This window comes from Brassica napus, chromosome A4 (genome assembly GCF_020379485.1).
Source record: "Brassica napus cultivar Da-Ae chromosome A4, Da-Ae, whole genome shotgun sequence".
Taxonomy (NCBI): Eukaryota; Viridiplantae; Streptophyta; class Magnoliopsida; order Brassicales; family Brassicaceae; genus Brassica; species Brassica napus.
The window spans coordinates 2,734,085-2,752,747 of NC_063437.1; the positions used below are offsets into that span (position 1 = coordinate 2,734,085).

At 33.3% G+C, this 18,663-nt stretch overlaps 4 protein-coding genes and 1 non-coding gene across 5 annotated transcripts; 1 reads left to right on the forward strand and 4 right to left on the reverse strand.

The window, feature by feature from the left end:
* The first annotated feature begins 3,989 nt into the window (after positions 1-3,989).
* LOC106449221 (expansin-A16) lies at positions 3,990-5,517 on the forward strand. Its single transcript, XM_013891016.3, has 3 exons — positions 3,990-4,367; positions 4,444-4,762; positions 5,064-5,517. The coding sequence occupies exons 1-3, from the start codon at positions 4,214-4,216 to the stop codon at positions 5,371-5,373; spliced, it is 783 nt and encodes a 260-aa protein (XP_013746470.1). The 5' UTR covers positions 3,990-4,213; the 3' UTR covers positions 5,374-5,517.
* Positions 5,518-5,983: 466 nt separating this feature from the next.
* On the reverse strand, positions 5,984-6,179 carry LOC125608464. The gene has a single exon (XR_007339357.1). It is a non-coding gene; the product is annotated as a small nucleolar RNA snoR125 (small nucleolar RNA).
* Positions 6,180-6,649: 470 nt separating this feature from the next.
* LOC106449220 (16 kDa phloem protein 1) lies at positions 6,650-8,485 on the reverse strand. The gene is made up of 5 exons (XM_013891015.3): positions 8,254-8,485; positions 8,100-8,165; positions 7,250-7,388; positions 7,023-7,158; positions 6,650-6,928 (listed from the first exon to the last, which is right to left on the reverse strand). The coding sequence occupies exons 1-5, from the start codon at positions 8,318-8,320 to the stop codon at positions 6,872-6,874; spliced, it is 465 nt and encodes a 154-aa protein (XP_013746469.1). The 5' UTR covers positions 8,321-8,485; the 3' UTR covers positions 6,650-6,871.
* A 382-nt stretch (positions 8,486-8,867) lies between these two features.
* Positions 8,868-11,336, reverse strand: LOC106445359 (serine/arginine-rich SC35-like splicing factor SCL30). The gene is made up of 8 exons (XM_013886893.3): positions 11,234-11,336; positions 10,985-11,159; positions 10,830-10,907; positions 9,866-10,036; positions 9,745-9,776; positions 9,590-9,668; positions 9,295-9,510; positions 8,868-9,189 (listed from the first exon to the last, which is right to left on the reverse strand). Exons 2-8 carry the CDS (start codon positions 11,155-11,157, stop codon positions 9,087-9,089), a joined length of 852 nt encoding a protein of 283 aa, XP_013742347.1. The 5' UTR covers positions 11,158-11,159; positions 11,234-11,336; the 3' UTR covers positions 8,868-9,086.
* Positions 11,337-16,221: 4,885 nt separating this feature from the next.
* On the reverse strand, positions 16,222-17,680 carry LOC106447935. The gene is made up of 3 exons (XM_013889884.3): positions 17,343-17,680; positions 16,988-17,277; positions 16,222-16,739 (listed from the first exon to the last, which is right to left on the reverse strand). Exons 2-3 carry the CDS (start codon positions 17,069-17,071, stop codon positions 16,446-16,448), a joined length of 378 nt encoding a protein of 125 aa, XP_013745338.2. The 5' UTR covers positions 17,072-17,277; positions 17,343-17,680; the 3' UTR covers positions 16,222-16,445.
* Between the last annotated feature and the right edge of the window lie 983 nt (positions 17,681-18,663).

An 18,663-nucleotide genomic window follows, 5' to 3' on the forward strand; every position in this document is an offset into this window, starting at 1 on the left:
GTTATTTTTGAAAATGTTAGATATATCGTATTGATTATATACTATTTTATAATGTATTTTGTATAATGGGTCAGCAAATTTCATATAATAAATTCCGTGTAGTGTTAATCTAATGCATAGTTATTACATATATGTATTCATTTGAATATGTTTATTTTGTATTTTTGTTGAAATAAATATATGTGTCATTCTATCAAAACACCTAAATCTTACCTAAATACAATAAATTTCATTTCATTAAAATCACAAAACTTAATAAATCAATAACAGCATTTTAAATAAATACGTAAAGGTCCCCTCTTTGATAAAAAATATTCTGATATTGCGTTTTGGTATGGGTTAAAATGACATTTTAAAAATATTATGATCTTGCATTTTGGAACATGTCAAAATATCATCTAATAAAATAATTTATTATATATATAATCAGGTGTACCTCATATCTTTCAATATTGAATTTTCATGAATAAAAATCTCACATTTTGGCACAAATTTTAGTTTTAAATTATGATTCCGTGTTTTGACACGGGTTATGACCAAAAAAAAATACAAACTTAAAAACTAAATATCTATCACCATTAAAGAAAGTTTCAGATTTTACTCACAAACTTATGATTGAATATTTCAAATTTTAAGGTAATAATAGAATTAGGATTAACATTTATAAAAACTTATTTTGCTTCTAAATTTTTAATATTTAATTTATGGTGCAGGCAAAAAAAATTCACTACCTAAAATTTATTACACTTCTAAATAACTAAAAATTAAAGTGTGGGATTTTATTGTATGCAAAATTATAATTTGAAATAGATATACAAACGTGTATTAAAATATAAGATTATATGTTTATTTAGTAAATATATGCGCTTAAAAAAACAGGTTAATAATTTTATCAACAAAATATAATCCCGCGCTTTGAAAGCGCGGATTAAAATCTAGTTTTCTTTTAAAAACATATCAGATTTCTGGGTTTTTAGTGAGATAACCAATGTATGTTCATGAGTTAATAGTGGATTTTTAGGGTTTATCTGATTTTAATTAATAGGTTTTCATTAAATCCAAATTTTATAGAAACATATCAAGTTGGTCGAACATCTGATAGAATGCTACATTAATGAAATAAGTCATTCTATAATTTATATATGGCTAACATGTTTTCTGGTTCGTGACCATAGATCTGGATTGGATATGAAACATTGATTATATTTTAATTCATATACAAACTACATATGTAATCCTACTAAAAAGAGTTAAATAATTTATATAAACAAAAAGCTTTCTTCGCACCGTTTAAATGTAGATGCATTATTAGTCCTCAATATTCAATTTGGGTAGGGTATTTTGGTTTTTTGTTCTTCTTTTTGTTTCTAGAAATTTTGAAACCTTTCATGTATTTACAAAGATTAGTTTGGTTTCAGTTAGGTTATTTCGGATTTTGGTTTTGTTTAGTAGCAAAGTAAATGTAATTAGAAATTAAATGTAATTATTTTTTTCTGGGTATATATCTGTATTTCAAAAATTCAAGTACCCATTTGATTTTAGGTTCGGTTTCAGTTTTTGGTTATAAAAAAAAATGATCTTCTCGGCTATCTATGAAATATAGTTAAATTTTGGTTTCGTATCAGACATGTATACTATTTTATATAGAAATTCATATTAAAATAATTTATTTAATTTAAGAAAATAAATATTTGATTTTAAAAATAAATTCACCTTTTCTAAGTGCGGGTCAAAATTTAGTTATAATTAACCCTCCGTTTTAGATTCAGACGGACGTGTTTAAAACTTAAAAGTAATCATGTTTAAGTTAAACCAAAGGTTTCTTTGTCAAATCATTTTGTATGATGTCAGTGTTGCTTCATTCGTAGTTCACAATTAACTCAATACCTACTTATATTATACGCCTAGGTTATTGACATACATATAAACTGTTCACGTTAATTATTGGATTATCACATTATTTCAGTTTCAGTCACACACATAAGTGTTGACAAAACAATCAGAAAAGATTCTTACGTACGTTTCTTGAAGTCAAAACGGTATATCATGCCTCATGCGTTTGTATCACCATGTTTAATGTAAATCAAAAGGTTCCTTTGAAAAAACCATTTTGTATAAGTTGAATCGACGATGCTATTTTGTATGTAAAGCGCAACACCTTGGGCTGGTAGATCGTAAACAGAAAGTTTTGTATAGTATACAGAAACATTTGTTGATGCATAAAGTTATCTGAGTATCAGGTGATAGCTCATGTTTCGTCAAGCTCTCTAGCTAGATCGCAACGTGTTTTTACTACCTGAAGGTAATATACGGACTCGTACGGTATGACGTACACGCTCTGGTCCTTTCTATCATTATGTCCGATCTGTTTTTCGTGCTTTATATTTGTTGTTTGTTTGACATAATTTTTCTCACATGAACGTATGTAACTTCCATAGACTGACAGCATTTAATACACACGGAACTGCGAAACAAATCGTTTAGGCTTTTTTAGCACACGTCAAGTTGTTTGACCAGTCTATTTTTTTTTTGTCAACTTCCCATTTTAACCGGTCTATCATGGATCAAATTATTATAGATTCAAACACATAAGATGGACCTTTTGGGTGTAAATCTTAAGAATATAAGATGGACCGTTATTTAGTCGAGAAGTTTTGTCGTCTTTGACAAAATTATCGAAGTGGAGTTAAACATTTTCTTTGTTGTATTATGAAAGTTGATTATTGGCATCTGTATTCATAACAAAATAAATGACTAGACCAAATTTTTTGTATTGAAATGAAATATATGAAAATACTTACGTGCAAGTATCGTGAGAGGAGAGGTAGATAATAAATTCACATGCAAGTTGATATGTGTTCTCATGATAAAGCTACTCCTTGTTCTCTAAGCGTTCATGTGCATTTTGGACAAGTATACACTTAATTCTGGTTTTATCTAAGCTAAATATGAGTCATTGACATATGAATCACAATTATTTTCACAATATCATATATCTACCCGAAGAAAAACAAAATCTATATACACGAGAAGCTATAAACTTTGATTAAAATTACACGTGTGTATGTATTTTGTATATTTTTGCTGGCGTGGCATATATACTAGATGTGGTTGGTACATACATATGCATTGTCATCACCTAGTGTCCTTAATGCTCTTCCACCCTCACCGCCCCCCAACTGTTTTCCTACACTTTGTTCATTATTTTCATCTCATGCTTCCTCACTCACTTTTATTTTTCCCAACTATTTTTCTTTCTTGCTAACAAAATAACTCAGCGAATAGTATATCGAATATTTAGATTTTAGTAATCATTTGTATGATTGTACCCTTGGTGTATATGTCATTCCTAAATCGTAGTAATAAAACGAGCTTCATTAGACTTAACACCATATAATATGTTGTTGACTTTGCTCACTTTTTGTGTTCATGTAGTAATTTTAAAGTCCTACGAAAGTATTCATGAATGTACACATATATAACTCGGCGATGATGATTGAATAAATATTTAGATTTTCGCACTTTTCAAATTAATACATTGATAACTTAGGCACCTATGCCGTACGCATAACCAACAACTTGTTTATAAATCAAGTTATGTTTTTGTTTAATTTTACTAAAGAGTTACGGTTTTGTGATTATTATACCGTTGACGTTTTACTTTTATCATTGAAAATGTGATTTTGTAGACGTAAAAACATCATTATATTTTATTTAATTCACATGTTTTTCTATTATATATCGTTTCGCTATTTCATAGTTCTACTATCAAGTTTACAAAGCAATCATCATCTTTGCTTCAAAACAAACTAACGTAACTATGCTTAGTTTATACTGCATAGACCAGTATATTTTCGAACTTGGTTGGACATTTGACATTTTTATCTATTTGAATTTGGAGTTTATCTCACATTACATTATTTATAGACGCCCCCTAAACCTAACAGAACAATAGAGTCTTGATGATCTCATCCTACTTCAATAAAAACAAAACCACAACCCTATCTTTCACCATACGTTAAAAGATACTTTTCTAAATATACTGAGCTCGGCCAACAGTATCTCTTTCTCTAACTTTGGAGTATCTCTCCACCTATATAAATAGCCATCTTCACAACATTTCCACCATCAACAAGTCTCTCAGCTTTGTAGTCTACATCCTTCTTACTCTAGCTCCTCCATTGAATAGTATCACTCACAAATATATACAAAAATGGCAACTAATTTATCTATTTTCCTCACCATATTTCCTCTCTTGCTCCTCTTGAACCCCACCAACGCTTGGATCCCTGGCGTCTACTCCGGCAGCTCTTGGCAAACCGCTCACGCCACTTTCTACGGTGGGGACGACGCTTCCGGAACCATGGGTCAGTACATTCTCTTCAAACACTTGTTTTGCAAACCAACTCTCTAAAAACAGAGCACTCTGTTTTTCTCTTTTAGGTGGCGCATGCGGTTACGGTAACCTATACAGTCAAGGATACGGCACGAACACGGCCGCACTGAGTACAGCGCTTTTCAACACTGGCTTAACCTGCGGTGCTTGCTTTGAAATCAAATGTGTCAATGATCCTAAGTGGTGTCACTCAGGCAGTCCTTCGGTCTTTGTAACCGCAACCAACTTTTGTCCTCCGAACTTAGCCCAACCTAGCGACAATGGTGGCTGGTGCAACCCGCCACGCGCTCACTTCGACCTAGCCATGCCAGTTTTCCTCAAGATCGCTGAGTATCGTGCCGGCATTGTCCCCATCTCTTACCGGAGGTATATATGTATACTTCACATTTACACTTTGAAGTGTTAAAATCCTAAATATATGCATTTTCTTTTTTCGGTTCATTCGGCTTTTCAGGTATATAGAAACTAAAACAATTCTACTTCCTCTATTCTTTTTAATAGATGATGTTCTAAATATTTTTTTAGATTTTAAATAAGGTGACATATTATTAATTTTTTTTTATGTTATATAGCTTTTTATATTCTATTTCTATAATTTGGTTTTAACTTAGCTTTATTTTCCGGGATTGGACCTATAAATGCTTGAGAAATGTGGGATTCTTTATAGGGTGGCATGTAGGAAGAGTGGAGGGATAAGGTTCACGATCAACGGTCACCGTTACTTCAACTTGGTGTTGATAACGAACGTGGCTGGAGCAGGAGACATCGTGAGGACGAGCGTGAGAGGATCAAAGACTGGTTGGATGGGTTTGACTAGGAACTGGGGACAGAACTGGCAGTCTAATACTGTTCTCGTTGGTCAGTCACTTTCCTTCCGTGTCACAACCAGTGACCGTAGAACCTCTACGTCATGGAACATCGTACCTTCGAACTGGCAGTTTGGGCAAACCTTTGTCGGAAAGAACTTCAGGGTCTAAAGTGAATTAAAAGCTCCTCTATCAAATGTGAGATTTTTCAATTTATCCTTTTTCTTTACTGTAACATGAAGTGGCTCTGTTAAGTAAACAGCCCGCAGCTCTTAGTGTATATGTATGTAATGTCGAATAAATCATTATTCTATAGCTTATCATTCACTTATACATATATTAACTAAAAAGCTTGTGTGTGTTTCTTTTCAATATGTTAATCCTACCTTACCTGCAAAGTTTATATAAATTGTATTAAGGTTTTTTCCCAATAAATGATACATTTGGAATGATGACGGTTGAATCAAATTGCAAATCCTGTTCTAATCATATGGATTGATACTAAAGCAAGTTAATTATGTACTCTTTGGATTCAAGTTAAAAGACGTACACGTCTTTACTCGGTCATCTTATTATCTTATCTATCTGAGTCTACTGGTAACTAGTGGAATCTGAAATTACATGTGTCTTAATTTTCTTTTGCTATCTTAATAGGTAATTACTGCATTATCATTCAATTCAAGGAAAAACATTATGATTTGTTAAGTTTTAAGATTTTTTGGTTGGCAGAATCAGTGCAAATAAGAACACTAGTAACAACCATGAAAATAAAATATATAAAAGGGCTCATATCAAGTGTACATTTGGAAGGACCGTCATCGAGGGTAAGGGATGAAGAAAAAAAAACCTAGTTCGAAAAAGGGAAAAAATAAAATATATTTTCTCCATCAATTTCGATTAGAATTTAGTTTTCTCCATTCCCACGAGAGTTTTGTTCATACTCCCCACTCAATCCTCTCTCTTTATAATCATCGCCCATAAGTATTTGAAAAATCATATTCAAACAAAATTCAAGATACACCATCAGGAAAATCATTGTAGTAGAAAAATCAAAGAAACATAACAGAAGAAGATGAAGAGAAGACGGCGAATTTAGCTTACTAGAGTTACACATATACATATATACTAAAAATATAAGATGGGCTTAGGGTTTTATAATCGGCCCACTCTTGATCGGCTTAACTTTGGTAATCAACGTGGTTTATGATCTAGACGCATACATATACAAAATACAAGATGGGCCTAAGATTTTAGTAGCAGCCCACTACTAAAGGGCCTGATTCAAGTAATCAAACCGGTTTACGATCTGCCCGGTTCGGTTTCATCACTGAGGTTTATGCCTGTTGAACAAGATAAGCTAATATCATGGTTTTTAGCGTCTTCTTCAACTAACTGATCAGCTAAATTGAGTTGTTTTTTTATATGTCACCACTATGTGAATGTAATATGTTACCAAATGCTTTTGTTTTGATACATGTCTTTAAAATTTAATTATAGATACAAAGAGAATACACGAATTTGGATAAATCAAACAATTGCTAACAACAAATAAAAATACAATAGACGTTAATTGATTTTTGAACTTGTGAATAAGCTTAATGATATTGTTGACACTAAAGGTAACACCTGACAAATAGAATCATGCCATTTCTATAGAAGATGAAACTAATTAAAACTGGCTATGCTTCCATCCACCAAATTCTTCTCCTTCCATCCCATTTTCTTGCTGAAGATTGTCAATAAAAATAAGAAGGTTAGTAAAATGTACTTAGGAAAAAAGAGAGTAAAACAGTAAATAAATAAAAGGAAAAAGAAAGTACCACAACAGAGTAAGAAAGTCCAATGGTAATCTCTCCAACAAAGGAGAGATCAGAGTCAACAACGTTGTACTTGGTCGGTCTTAGCTCCATCTTGCCGTTCTCTACTCCCATTTCAAGTAGCTCTTTCACATATACCCTGTTTGTTCATTTTTATTCATACATATTATTGTCTATACTTACAAGCAAGTACATAAGGAAAATTTAATGTGTATAAATATGATACTTACGTAGCTTCACCGATAAAATCGTCGGCGGAGAAAGTATCATGGTCCATGACTTTGATGGTGAGTTTGTAGTCGGTGCCTGAGCCAGGAAACTCTACTCTCCATTTCAGTTTCTCATTCCATGTCGGGTTTCTACCTCCATCTTTTTCATTAAAAATAACACAAATGTCAATCTCTTTAGTTATTGATTCTGTAAAATGGAATTATGAAGGTCTATACATGGGATCATTGTATTGATTATGGTTGTATGCTATGATTAATAATTTTAATATGCAGTTTTGCGTATTGATAATTAGTTAAAAATGAGGTTGGCCAGAGAATCTCAGAATAAGTAGTAGAATGAATAAAATCAGAAGAATGCTCCAAATAACAAATTTTCTCAATATTTAAGCTATAGAAGAACAGAAAACTTGCAAGTTACATCATATAGATTTCATTTTTGTAAGTTCTAAGACCATAGTGAATTATGAATGCATTTTGTATGTTATAATGCATTATCATAACGTAAAAGCATTATTGAACACATGCATTTTTAAATTATGAAATGCTCTTTGAGACCCATGAATGAAGATCTCGTAGATTTGGAAAACAACAACAACAACCATTATTAATTCACTAGCATGTGGGAGTTCAAAATTAAATATACCACGTGACAATCTTTTTCCTCAAAGAAAAACATTAACAGTTACTTTATTTCTGACATTTTGATTTAAATCTTCTTAAAAATAATAACAAGAATGGAGAACTAGTCTGGCGAATGAAACAATACTAGTCAAACTATGAATAATGGTAATAAAACTATGAATGGCATTTGGATGATACTGAGAAAATGCAAATGGTAAGTTAATGATACCTTTAACAACGCTGCTTTTGCGAGTTTGTCCTTTGTATTTGATCTCAACATAAGGATCTATCTTACCTAAAACATAATTAAAATCAAACCATGTCAAAACACAAGCCAAGAGACATAAAGAGAGTTTGAAAGAAGAGAGAAACTAGTAATTTACCAAGAAAGTCAGATCGTTTGAGAGCTTTGCCACTGATCAGGTTAACCTCAAGGATCCCCACAGCCATCTTTATATCTATCTCTGGAGAGTTTTTAAATTTTTACTAGGAGTTTTGGGTTTGTTTGATGTTTCTTAAACGAAGAATGAAGAAGATGAAATCTCAAATAATGAAAGTTATTGTGTCAGAGGAAGTCCTTAAATACAGAAAGCAAGAAGAAACGCAGACCTTGTCTCCCTTTTACCTATGTAATTTACTACTATTTGTATTTATCTTCCTATTTTTCAAACCCAACCCGCGTCGTGGTTTCAAGACTTGGTCCAAGCCAAAACATATTATGTGTAGTGAAGACCACAAAACCTAGGATATGTTTTTGGTCTGGTCAACCAAACTGAATGACCATAATACCCCCTAGTTCTAGTATCCCTTTGCTTGACGTATGATGATTGGCTTCTTGAGAATTTAATACCAACGAACTAAAAAGTAAAAAACCAAAGTCTTGGACTTTTGTCAAAAATAGACCAAGGAAACATCTTAATGTCATAAATGGCTTCTACTCCTAGATGTTTTTTAATTAATTTCTAAAGGCTGCTGAAATAAAAAGTACCCGTCGACCTTGACTTCATCATATGGAGATTCATAGGAATATAGACTTACCAAAGTTGTTAATACAAATATTAAAAAAAACACCAACTGAGAATATCTCAAGTATCACCACATCACAAGACGAATATGTTTAACAAGCTAGAGTAAGGAGTTTTTGAGGACAGAGAAACAAAGAAACACCATAGAGAGAGTTGCACAAAGTTTTGGTCTGACAAAGAGAGACTTTCTTTCATCTTGGAGACGCTTCCACAGATCTGGACCTGGATCCAGATGGCGACCTTGAAACCTCTCTTCCACCACGACGCCTTTCCTCTGGTTCATAGTCCGGTTTTCTGGTAAGAAAAACGACAAATCAATGTCACGAACAAGAAAATCAGACAGAGTCAAATCAATCCACAGGAGCTATAAGAAAATAAAGACAGTGATGGATGCCACACTCTCTAGTCTCATTGTCTCCATTTGCGTCACGGTCTCCAGCAGCAGCAGCAGCAGCAGCACCTTCATAGCCAGGGGAATAGGACCTGCGACTGTACTTTGCATCTCCTTCTCCTCGAGGAGGACTTCTTAGTGGTGATCGTGGACGTTCCTCTTGTCTTCTCCTTGGAGATGCTGAATAGTCTGCTCCTCTTCTTCTCGGTGCAGGAGAGTACGACCTGTCACACCATCATGTAAAATCATATTGACTTAAGAATGACTTAAAAAGGTAATATAGTTAATGAAACGTGTTATTACCTTGATCGGCGTCTGCTTCTAGAGTCAGATGGACGACGAGGGGAGCGTGATCTAGAGATCGAACGTGAACGAGACCGTCCTGAGATCAAACACACATAGATATACTCAAGATGTCTACATAAACAGGTGCATATTCAAAGAAAAAAATCACTAACCATGAGAACGACCTCTAGAGCCTGAAGGTTCCCTGAAAAGTTAAGACAAACCATTGTGATTACCTCATGGTATATACAATAAACTTGTTTACTTTAGCAATCAGAATATGGTTAACAATACCTGCTACGAGTCCTGGTCTTCACACGCATCTCCTCAGGCCTTTTCCTAGACTCTGAAGCAACAACCACAGTGATCTCTCTCCCACCAAATATTCTCCTGTTCATGCTTCTTTGGGCTTCCCCAGCATCATATGCATCGACAAACTCCACAAAAGCAAACCCCCGAGGTTCCCTGCGTCATTCATTGGAAGCTTATCGTTCCAGGTGGTTGATGGCTGATAACAAAAGCACATAACACCAGAACAATACTAGCTTTACCAGCAAAACGACCCTATGCGCAAACACTAAACTGTATACCTTTCAGCTTCAGAGAACTTCTATGAAAAGCAGGGCTCTACACATACTCAAAAGCTGGTCTTTTCTTAACACTTCAAGCACAGAGACTCCAAAAGACGGGGGGAGATATCTTGTAAAAATAAAGTACTACTTGATCCCAAAGTTAAGTTCTCTTCATAAGGAAAACGCTTCACTTAATAAAGCTTCCATAGAACACTCCTCATTTCCAAACAAAACATTCTTCACTACTTGACTCTTAAACTCCCTTCTGTACTAATAAGCTAAGCAATATTTTGACGAGGACTTCATCAAATGTGGGGCTTGGTCTTGTTTTAACTTCAAGCCAACATACCCCCTGGGGAAATCAGTCCAACATTTAATTTACTATGAAAAAAAAAAAAAGAAAGCAATCCAAAAAACTGAGGCTTCTTCAACGAAAAGGCTCTCTACTCACCTCGAGAACTTAGCTAAATCACTAAGAATGAGAAGAGAAACTGAACTACAATGCTCATATCTCATCCAATTTCTCCACACCTTGACATATGAACACTATTTGTTCATCACTCAAAATCAAAATAGCTTATCACTAGTCTATCTATAAAGATTAACAAACCAAAGTCTTGACTCTATCACCTCCCATCACAAAAATAGTAACTTAAGGTAACATAGAGAAAGAAGACAAGGCTCACCCTGAGTAATAGTCTCTGGGGATATAGACATCCCTCACAGGTCCAAACCTCTCAAAGGGAACACGAAGCTCTTCTGGTCTACAAAACAAAAACAAAAAAAACAAAAATCAAGAAAGTCTCTGGAAAACATAAATTAATATGAAAGAAGAACAAACCTGCAATCGAGAGGAATGTTGCGAACCAAGAGACTTCCATGGCTAGATCCCTTACGTCCACCACCACCGTATCCACGTCGGGAAGGAGGAGGAGGAGGAGGAGGGCTTCTCCCGCGACCACCGTATCCTCGCCTCGGAGGACTGTAATAAGGCGGGCTGTATCTCCTACTCATCACTACAACAAATCGATTTCAAACGACAGATCAAAGATTAAAGAGTGAATCTTGGAATTGCGATCGGAGGATTTACCTGCGACGGAGACAGATCTGAAGTGAACCCTAAAGCACTTCTCTTTTGTGAGAGAGAGAGAGAGAGTAGGTGACTTCTGTTAATTTGGAAGGTTAGGCCCATCTTTACATTGGGTTTCGCCTTGGCCCTTGTACTGTATTTCGATTTGTTTTCTTTTTTAGTATTTTTTTTTCCGAATTGTATTTGAGTATTTTAGTTTTCAAATAATTTATTTGACATAGAAAAAAATAGAAACCCTTTCAAATATCAGAAAAACAATGTTTTATCCCAAAATTTCACCTAGATAAATATTTCTAAAAATAACATTTATTAAAGTATAAAATAATAAATGTGTAACTATTTATAATTGCTTACTTCATTAAACATTTTTTTAAAGAAAATAAAGAATCTTTTTACTTTACACAATTTTTTAAAGTATACAACAAATATATGTTATTTTTGGATTTAGGGTTTAGTAATTATCATAATTTAGTCTTTTTTTGTCAACAATTTAGTCTTATTTTTTAATGAATGATACTTTTACGAATATTTATTAGTATCGTAGAGTTGTTTTGTTGAAATGTGAATCTTTTCATTCAATTTCGAGTATTTATTTAGCATCATTTCTCCATCAGAGTTTGATAGTTTTCTGACGGAGTTAACATCGTGTATCACCTTTCAAATGAATCAAAGGTTATTAAGGATAGCTACAGAGGACGAGGTACGCCAGATTTTATTTATGATACATCCATAAAAGGCACCAAAACAAAAAGGGATGATAGCTATGTTCTTCCAACATTCCTGGCATATAATTAAGAAAGATTTGGTTGATATGGTGAATAATTTTTTGGTCTGAGGAGAAATGGACTCAAGGTTAAACATCACCAACATTTGTATGATTCCAAAGATGGAAAAGCCTACAAGGATGACATAACTATGGCCAATAATCCTATGTAATGTAGAGTACAAGATCATTTCGAAGGTTTTATGTCAGCAATTGATAATCTGTCTTCCCACACTTATTTCAGAAACCCAATCGGCACTCGTGACAGGAAGGTTGATATCAAATAATATTCTCATAGCTCAGGAAATATTCCATGGCTTAAGAACCAACAAATCATGTCAAGAAAGATATATGGCAATCTAAATAGACATGAATAAAACGTATGATAGGCTGGAATATTCAGGCTCTCCTACGCAAAATGGGTTTTGATCCCCATTGGATCAAATTAATGATGAAGTGTATATTACTGGTTCAATATCGGGTTTAATTAAATAGTCAACCACGTGGCCTCATAATTCCACATAGGGGTTTACGTCAAGGGGATCCGTTATTGCCTTATTTATTCATTATGTGCACCAAGGCTTTAATCGCAAACATTAAAAAGGTAGAGAGAGGGAAACAATTAACCAGAATTAGGCCTGGGATTTTTATCCATAACCGAATACCCGAACCGGAACTGACCCGAAATGGACCGGTTCGGTTTGGTTTCGGTCCTAGACAATTTATCCGATGGGTATTAGTGTTAATTATCCATGGGTATCGGTTCGGTTTCGGTTTTAACCCGAAACCGAACGGGTACCCGTTTAACCCGAATTCTATGTTTAAAAAACATAGATTTGTATCTTCTGAGGGTCAAACCCGGGTTGGATAGGCAAAGCAATAACTGTTATACCACTAGACTAGTTCAACTTTGTTGTATGTAATACATGTTACTAATATATATACGATTTCTATTTACTTTTCTTTAAAAAAATAAAATAAATAAATAAAAAACTGGTATATAATTATTTTATTTTGCAAATATTTATATAATTCACATAAGAAACGGGTATCCAGAACCGACCCGAAACCGGTAGTATCCGATCTGAAACCCGAACCGAAATCTACTAAGTACCCATTGGGTATAGAATTCATTTATCCGAAAAACCCGGACCCGATCGGTTCCTATCCGAACCCGAACCGAATATCCGAAATCCCAGCCCTAACCAGAATGAAAGTAGCCAGAGCTTGTTCATCGATATCACATCTGCTCTTTGCAGATTACAGTCTCTTGTATTGTAAGGTACAAAAAGGAGTGTCAAACCATTCTCAGAATTTTGAAGGAGTATGAGGTTGTATAGGGTCAACTAATACATTTTAAAAAATCTTCAATTCAATTTGGACACAAGATTGAGAAATCCAGCTGATAGTAGTTACGAGATATCTTGGAAATATATAATTTAGGAGGAATGGGATCTTACTTGGGACTACCAGAGAATTTCGGAGGTTACAAGATTCAAGTTTTTGGAGTTAGACATGATCGCTTAAATAATAAGGTTAATAGTTGGACGTTTAACTTTTTTACTAAAAGCGGAAAGGAAGTAATCATTAAATCAGTGGTTACGATCTTACCAAATCATGTGATGTCTTGCTATCGTTTACCAATGGCAACTGCAAAGAAACTGACGAGTGTGGTAACACAATTATGGTGGAGCCCAGGGAGAAACACAAAAAGCATGCATTGAAAATCTTGAGACAAATTATGTATAAATAAGGATGAAGTAAGTTTAGATTTTAAAGATCTCATTGATTTTAACATGGTGATGCTTGGTAAACAATCATGGCGTTTGATAGAGAAACCAAATACCTTATTTGCTCGAATACCTTATTTGCTCGAGTTTATAAAGGACAATACTACAAAAATGCCTCACCCCTGGAACCGATTAGATCATATTTCCGTCATATGGCTGGCAGAGTGTTGTATCAGCTATATTTCTGTTTAGCAAAAGACTAATTAAAAGGTTGGGATAAGGATCATCTATATCCGTATGGAATGATTCATGGAACCCAACCACTCACCCAAGACCAGCAAACAAAAACCAACATAATATTTATCCAGACCTTACAATTGACTCTCTCATTGACTCAACTTTGCGAACTTGGAACTCATACGCACTTCGGAATTTGGTGGATCCCCATGATATAAAAATTATAGAAAGCATATCACTGAGTAGGATTCATAGGGGAGATAGGAATGGATGCCCATACACGGTTAAATCAGGATACAAAGTAGAACGAGTTTACCTAGATAAGGAAACACCACCAGTAATGTTGGTACCTACAGTTGATATACTGAAAGCGTTATGCTGGAAAATTCAGTGTCCACCGAAGATCAAACATTTTTTATGCAATTGATGCCTGAGTGTATAGCTTTTAAAAAAAATCTACGAGCAAGAGCTACAAGGGGATATGTGTTGTGCCAGCTGCGAAGCCTCCGAGGAATTCATAAACCATGTGTCTTTTGAATGCTCTCCAGCACGTCAGGTATAGACATTCTCACAGATGCCATCAAACCATCTATTTTTCCCACTGGAGCTCTCTTCACAAATATGGATCATTCATGTTCCGAGATCATTCATGTACCGAGAACACATAATTTGAAGGTGGATAGTATAGCACACATTGTCAGGAAAGAACCGTCTTTCGTTGTTCACATAGATGGGGAGCTACTAGGGTGGTTCACATAATCAGTATGAGTCTATTTTTAAGTTGATAACAAAAAAAAAGTTAAAACACTTACATTTTAGAAAACTAGGGAAAGTCCGCGCTTCGCGCGGGATTTTGACGTAATTAAGTGTTTGGATTGATATATTTTTTTTTGTTTCAAAAGATTTGTTATCAAGTTTTGTGAAACTTAATTTACATGTGATCTTTGTTTATATAACATGTTACAGTATTGAGGGCCAAATTAGTTCTTGTTGAATAAATTGCATAATAATAAAGTTGTGATTCTTTGAATGGAAAAAAATAAAAAATTAGACGATGCATCTACTTTCATAGATTTGTTTCTTTGAGGGTCACCCACTATCATATGTTTTCTTTGTAGTCTTGTTGTGTATAGCGGTTGATCAAAACTTTGCACTTAATTACTTAATTTTAAAAGTGTGCACTTAATTGCTTAAGTTTAAAAGTGCACGAGATGATGTTACGATGTCATTTTTTTCAAAAAAAAATGTGTCGATATTTTGTGATACTAATATGGATGGTATTTTACTTTTTATTTCGCAGATAGTTTTACCCCTTTTCAAAAAATGCTTTGATTATATATAATCACTAATTGTGCTTTTCCATCAATTTCATATTTGTTTTGACATAATTAAGTATTTAGATCGATATTTTTTATTTTTTCGAATGATTTGTTATCTATTTTTGTGAAACTTTATTTCCAGGTGATCTTTGTTTATATAACATTTTACAATATCGAGAGACGAAATAGTTCTTAGTTGTGATTCTTTTAATGGAAAAAACAGACGATACATGTACTTTGTTTTTGTTTCTTTGAAGTCATTCACTATCGTATGTTTTTTGTAGACTTGTTGTGTATTGCGGTTGATCAGAACTTTGAAATCATTTGCTTAAATTTAAAAGTGCAAAAGATGATGTTACAATACTATTTGTTTTTTTTTTAAGTTTGTTGACATTTGGTGATAGTCATATGAATGCTATTTTTATTATTTATTTCTTAGATAGCTTTACCTTTTTAAAAATGATTATGTATAATCACTGATTGTGCTTTTCAAACCATTTTCATAATAAGATTTTTTTTTGTTGGTCTGAGTTTTTGATGAAACGTGAGAATAATATCATAAATGGATTTTATTTCCTTTTGATATTGTGATTTTTAGTTATTCTTGAAGTTTATTTTCAGTAAATTTTTTATTTTTATATCTTATAATTTGTAGTTATAAAATAATTTGTAAAAATCTTTGTTGATTATTAATCATTGGTTATGGTTTCTATTTTTGTTAATTTACTTGACTTGAGCAGCAAAATATAAGAAAAGTTGAAAATTCATGAGAATCAGTGTACAAAATGTAATTAGATTTTTCTCTTTCGTTTTAAAAGTTTATATATTTATTTCTGAATTTTAATTTTAAATCAAAGTATAAGAAAAGTCAAACCCTTGTTTTAGCTGTGTCTCTCAGTCTCAGAGGGCAAGATGAAACAAAGCTAAATATACATTTTCAATGTCAAAGATATTTTAAAACTAAAAATTGTTAAGTTTAGGACGTTAGTGTTTCAAGAAAAAGAGAGTAAAGATTAGAACGTTCATAATAAAGTATCTATATCTAATGGTATATAATAAACCAACCGAGAATACGGTACTGGGTGATGTCATCATCATAATGGTAATTCCCTAACTCGCAAGAACGAAAAAAGTAAAATTAAAAAACGTTGATTACTATTTTTCTAATCTTGATCTTTATGCATTACGTTGAGGTGGCTAGGTCGTGGCCGGAACTCATGATGGAGACATTTATGAAAAGATGATGGTTTAACCATACTCTCCGTCAAGTACCAACTTATGACACTTTGCGACGACTTGGCTAATATGTTCAAAAGTTTCAGTAGGTCTTCCGGTGAAGCGACAGAGCTCAGTTTCATCCGGGTGCAAGATGTCGACTGAATCCAGTACTTCATTAGGGATTGGCATATCCATTCCTCCCAAGTCAAGATGACCGAAACAACTGCTCTCTTCACAGCCTGCAACACATTCACCACCAACCTAAGATACTTAGAGAAGTGTACTCAACATAATATTACATTAGCAATCTCATCATGATGATTCAAATAGTATATGATCAAAAAATTATATATATGATCAATCTACATTCCTGTTCCAAATGCTACCCCTCTTTTCAAAGGCACTATTTCATTATCTAAACCTGAGGCTGCATCCTTTGCGTGACATCAAGATTGTAATTGAATAAAGTTACAAACTTGATACGAACCTTCACAACGTGAATGTTGATGGAGTCTGGGATCTCTCTTTGAAGCAGCACAACACCAACATTCCTGACGATCTCAAACATCATTGATCATCTTCTCAGGCCACCCTCTCATATTAGCACCAGCTACAATAATGATCGTGTTCTGCCCGTCCTATTGCAGCATCACCACTGTTTGTCCCGTCGGCTCCTCCGTCACCAACTTTACGTAATCCAAGCGGACTCCACACCCTTCAGATCCATCCCCCTTCACACCTTCTATCAGCTTCCCATGAGCGTCTTCTCCCATTCTACTGAAAGATAAGTTTCAAGTGTTAATAGAATTTGTGAGGATTGTGTTCACGGGTTGAAGACTAACCTTTTTATAGGTGGAGAGGCACCGTCAGACCGTTGAATGGTCGAAAGAGTTAAGAATGTCATTTATGGCACTGAGTCAATGCATCCCATAACCGTTTCTGGGAGAAGAAAATTGAGACGAAACGACACCGATACATCTCGAACTATGGTATCGTCATCACGAATCATCTCTGATAACTGTCCCGAAACTCCATTGTCAGAGATGATTGAGAAGTTGAAGAACCCTAGATATTGATATTTCCCCATTTTTGAAGAAGGTGAATGTTATGAATTTTCCCCGACCTCTTTCTCTCAATTAAACTGAAGCCCAGTAACGAAACTAAAGCCCAACACAGATCTATTAAAATCTCTACTAATAAAAGGGAACTTTTGAGGCTCCATAGGGCGTCCACATCAGTGGAAAAAATTTCTCCCGAAAGATGACACGTGGCATAAAATATAGTTTTACATTTTAATATTACTTATTTTCGAAAATTGTAAAAAATATGTAAACATACAGCATAAAAAATGGAAAAACTACATAAAACATATGTAAGATTACTATTTTCACATAAAAAAAAAAGACGGCTTATCTCCAAAATGTAACATTACCGTTTTATAAAAAAAAAACAAAAAACATTATATATAATTTCGAAAATAATAAATATATGTAAAAATACAACATAAAAATGGAAATACTACATTGAACATATGTAAGATTACTATTTTACATTTAAAAATAACAATAATATGTAAACATACAACATAAAAAAATGGAAAATTTACATTAAACATATGTAAGATTACCATTGTTCACTAAAAAACGGTTTATCTTCATAATGTAACATTACCACTTTATAAAAAAAAAGAAAAAAAAACATAAATATAACTATTTGACTATTTGTCCAAGTTCTTCTATTAAACATTGCCGTTTTACATTAAAAATGGAAAAATACGTAAATATTTAAACATCTATCTTAAAATATAAAATATAGACATTAACTAAATATAAAGTATAAGAAAGAGAAATACTCAATATATAAAAAAATAAATAATAAGTAAATATTATAAATATACGAATTATATATACAATAATAAGTAAATGCACAATTTTAAAAAAAATGGAAAGAGTACATTAAATATTAAACATCTATTTTAAAATGTAAAATATAGATATTAAGTAAATAGAAAGTATAAGAAAAAGAAATACACAACTTAAAAACAATGGAAAAAGTATATTAAGATTTAAACATCTATCTTAAAATGTAAAATATAGATATTATGCAAATAGAAAGTATAAGAAAAGGAAATACACAATTTAAAAAAATGGAAAAAGTACATTG